This window comes from Cephus cinctus, unplaced genomic scaffold (genome assembly GCF_000341935.2).
Source record: "Cephus cinctus unplaced genomic scaffold, Ccin1 Ccin1_scaffold0029, whole genome shotgun sequence".
NCBI classification, from domain to species: domain Eukaryota; kingdom Metazoa; phylum Arthropoda; class Insecta; order Hymenoptera; family Cephidae; genus Cephus; species Cephus cinctus.
Genome location: NW_014332776.1, coordinates 69,818 through 73,699, shown reverse-complemented (window position 1 = coordinate 73,699; position 3,882 = coordinate 69,818). Strand labels below are relative to the sequence as shown.

Sequence of the window (3,882 nt, the reverse complement as noted above, 5' to 3'; positions counted from 1 at the left end):
AATTTTAGTACATTGTAAGTAATATTGCAATATTTAAACTAAATAATATGTAATATACACTGTCATACGTAAAACTAAAATATTGCGTATGTGCACTTATTTATTTCTTTATAGTTGTTTTGAAAAACTGCAGTATCACAGTACACTACTTAATAGCAGAAGGGAAAACGTATCCTAGGAGATTTTTACGTAGGTGATTGTAAATCAGAGAAGCTGAAGGCGATTACGAGGGAGGACAAATGAGAAAAAGTAAAAGAGAAAAACAAAGCAAGAGGAAATACATGAAGCATAAGTAAGTGAAATAGGACAGTACTACCCAATTGTTTTCAATATTACATTAATAACTTTCTGATGCATATATTTAGTAAATACAATATTATACATAACGTATAAGTTATTAGTCTAGATTTTTGTTAACAAATTAACCCATTTTAAAAATACAACTTTTCTTTCAAGTTTCGTACGGGATGTACCAGATGGAGTCAGATTATTTCCGGTTTATGATAGGGCGTTGTGTTCGTGGCAGAAGTATCATAAAACCGATAGGATGTACGCGGCTCCAGTAATATCGTTATTTTTATGTATTTTCGTCTCGGTGAATGCCGGTGGCCCTACCCTTGTCCTTTTGGATAATCTCGCTATAAAGGAGACACACTCGATTTTCTTCAAATCACTTCAAGGTTTGAATAATTGTTTACTCTTCGTACGTAACCTTAAAACTGTTTCAGTCTGCCCATCTTGTTACTTCAATCACTTGACATTCTTGGATGTTATTTAATGTCATTCAAAGAATAGTCTCAACTTCTAATAAAACTACAATGAAACTTTTATTGTTGCGATCTTGCATTTATTACAGAAAGATTCTCATTTAAGGCATTAGAAAATTTTTAGATTGTACAATTAAAGTTTGTCATGGAGTGTATTATAACTTAATGTTATTTCTTTTCAGATCGTGGTTACCAGCTGACATATAAATTAGCTGATGATGCAAATCTGCAACTATCAAAGTATAAAGAATTTTTATATGAGCATTTAATAATTTTCGCTCCGTCTGTTGAGGAATTTGGTGGAGCACTCAATGATGACACTATCGCAGACTTCATTGATGGTGGTGGAAATGTACTAGTTGCTGGATCATCTCAAAGTGGAGATGCTTTGCATAATCTAGCCTCTGAATGTGGCTTTGAAATGGATGAAGAAGGTGCCACTGTAATTGATCACATAAATTATGATGTTTCGGATGCTGGTCAGCATAATAAAATAGGTCAGATAAATTTTCTAAAATGAGATTCGTATAGATTAACTCTGATACAAGCTTCATTGCACATACTAATATATAAAATTTAATTTTTCATCTTGTCTTTGTCACAGTGGCTGAACCAAGTAGTCTCATCGAAGCACCAGTCATCGTTGGGAGTCGAGACATTCCACCACTTCTGTATCAAGGAACTGGTTTGGTTGCCAAGCCTAACAATCCACTAGTACTTCGTTTACTGTCTGCGGCAAGCTCTGCCTATTCTTACAACCCTGATCAACTAGTTAAAGAATATCCTCATGCTGTCGGTCAAAACACATTACTCATTGCAGCTTTGCAAGCACGAAACAATGCTAGAGTTATCTTCTCTGGGTCTTTATTCTTCTTCAGTGACGAAGCATTTACTAGTCCTGTACAAAAAGCTCAAGGTTCGTCTTGCTAAAACTTTTATACTAAATTCTCGTTCCCTTATAATGTATTTCCCATAATGCAAACTAGCGTAGCATTCCATGTTTTATTATTCGTTCTTCTTTTCAGGTGATAAGAAGTATGAAAAGTCTGGTAATGAAGCAGTTGCCATGGCTATGTCTCAGTGGGTATTTAAAGAAAATGGTGTGATTCGTGTAGCCGCGGTTAATCATCATAAAGTTGGCGAAACTGAGCCACCTCAGTCTTACACTATAATGGACGATGTGATATACGAAATTGATGTACAAAGGCTTCAAGATGGTAAATGGGTACCGTACGAGGCTGATGACTTGCAACTGGAATTCGTTCGTATTGACCCATTTGTACGCATTACGATGAAACGTTTGAGTAATGGTCGGTATCAAGCGCGTTTCAAGATTCCAGATGTGTATGGTGTTTATCAATTCAAAGTTAATTACACTCGAGTGGGTTTGACCTACCTGTACAGTAGTACACAAGTCTCTGTAAGACCCTTGGAACATACTCAATACGAAAGATTCATTCCAAGTGCATTCCCATATTATGTTAGTGCATTTTCTATGATGGGAGGTGTATTTCTTTTCTCTCTTGTATTTTTACATTACAGAGAAGACACAAAGAGCAAAGCCGAGTAATTTAGTCTATTTAATAGTGTGCACCTTATTTACGTATTGAACGAAATGTACTGCCTGTATTACCTATTAATACACAGAAAAATTAGCAGTGCTCTTGTTATTTCTTTTTATTACAGGAAACTTCCATCATAAGTATATTAGTATGCAGGTCTAATTATGTTCCATAAACTTCTGTGTTAAACAGTTTCATATCATATACTAGGCAAGATTTTAAGATTCAGCTGTGTATATACCCTCCTAAATACTTAGTTATTATATACAATTTTTGGAATGATTCAAATCTTAAGAATAACAGAATAATAAAAATGTATGGAAAGTAAAAAATAATGCTAATTCATTATAAATATAATATGTAAAAATATAATCGTAAAACTAAAATGGTAACATTTGTTTCAATTAGAAAATGTTACGAGTTTAAACTTATACAGCGAGGATATCAAATTGTGAAGATGTGTGGAATGCACCTTTGGTAGTTGTCAAAGTGATTTTTGTAGCATAAACAACTTATTGTTTTTACTTATTATTGATTGCAGGTATGTAATTTTGTTATAATAATAAATAAGTGTCTTTAAGCATATGAACTTGTGAAAATAAAATGAAAAGATAGTTACGCTCGTGGCTCAAGTAGAGTGCGTAAAGGATATATGTCATTATATATAAGGATATATGTCAGATTCACTGAGAAAGAAAGGAAGCGGTATAATTTGCGGTATAAAACCTATTGCTCTACGAGGATGATAATTTGTCTGGAACAGAGTGCTCGGATATCGTCAATCCGGAATTTGTCATACAGCAATCAGATCCCGAGAATGAAAAAGACATTGATGATGCTAACACTGACGAGGATAATGATTCATACGGATTGGAAATCACCAAGAAGAAAAGGAAGGAAGATGAAACTGATATCGTTAAGAAAACCAGAAGTCATCCTCGAAAAGCTGTCGCAAAACGAAAAGATGCTGCTCGTATAGCTGGCTCCTTACAAAAGCCCAAATTTCGAGGTCGAAAATTTGGCCCACCTCTCCCAGGGCATCTTTTTGGTCTAAAGGGGAAAGTAAAGAACATTGCTATACCACTAGATGTATGACAATTATTATTCGACGAGGAAATAATCAATAAGATAGTGAATCACACTATGGAAGAGGTGGAGCGCTTGATTGCAGACATTGAAAGCAAAATGTTACCATTACTTGACAAATGTAGAGGAAATCAATGCGTATTTCGGCCTACTCATTATATTTGGAGTTTTAAAACAAAATATATCCAAACTTGTTGAATTATGGTCTGAAGAGTTTGGACTTTCGATATGTCGTACGACTATGTCGCTATGCAGGTTCATTTTTGTAACAAAAGGTTTGCGCTTTGATGATAAAGACACGGTGCGAACGCAAATAAGTTGATAGAGTAGGTTCAGTGAGAGAAGTTTGGAATTTGTTTATTGCTAACTGTGGAAAGTATTACACCGCATTCAAGAATGGGACGATTAGTGAACAATTGGTTGAGGCTAAGGGAAGATGTACCTGTTCCTTCCTTCCTTTCCTTATG

The 3,882-nt window shown here is 34.8% G+C and overlaps 1 protein-coding gene across 1 annotated transcript; it reads left to right on the top strand.

Moving 5' to 3' along the window:
* The first annotated feature begins 224 nt into the window (after positions 1-224).
* Positions 225-2,661, top strand: LOC107267420 (dolichyl-diphosphooligosaccharide--protein glycosyltransferase 48 kDa subunit). Its single transcript, XM_015739117.2, has 5 exons — positions 225-292; positions 457-680; positions 950-1,264; positions 1,372-1,683; positions 1,793-2,661. Exons 1-5 carry the CDS (start codon positions 240-242, stop codon positions 2,335-2,337), a joined length of 1,449 nt encoding a protein of 482 aa, XP_015594603.1. The 5' UTR covers positions 225-239; the 3' UTR covers positions 2,338-2,661.
* The last annotated feature ends 1,221 nt before the right edge of the window (positions 2,662-3,882 follow it).

Bases quoted from the DNA above. Each gene is read 5' to 3' on its own strand.
- LOC107267420 (XM_015739117.2), top strand. From the start codon at position 240: ATGAGAAAAAGTAAAAGAGAAAAACAAAGCAAGAGGAAATACATGAAG. The intron at 681-949 runs GTTTGAATAATT...ATTTCTTTTCAG, and splicing joins TTTCTTCAAATCACTTCAAG to ATCGTGGTTACCAGCTGACA. The intron at 1,684-1,792 runs GTTCGTCTTGCT...TCTTCTTTTCAG, and splicing joins TCCTGTACAAAAAGCTCAAG to GTGATAAGAAGTATGAAAAG.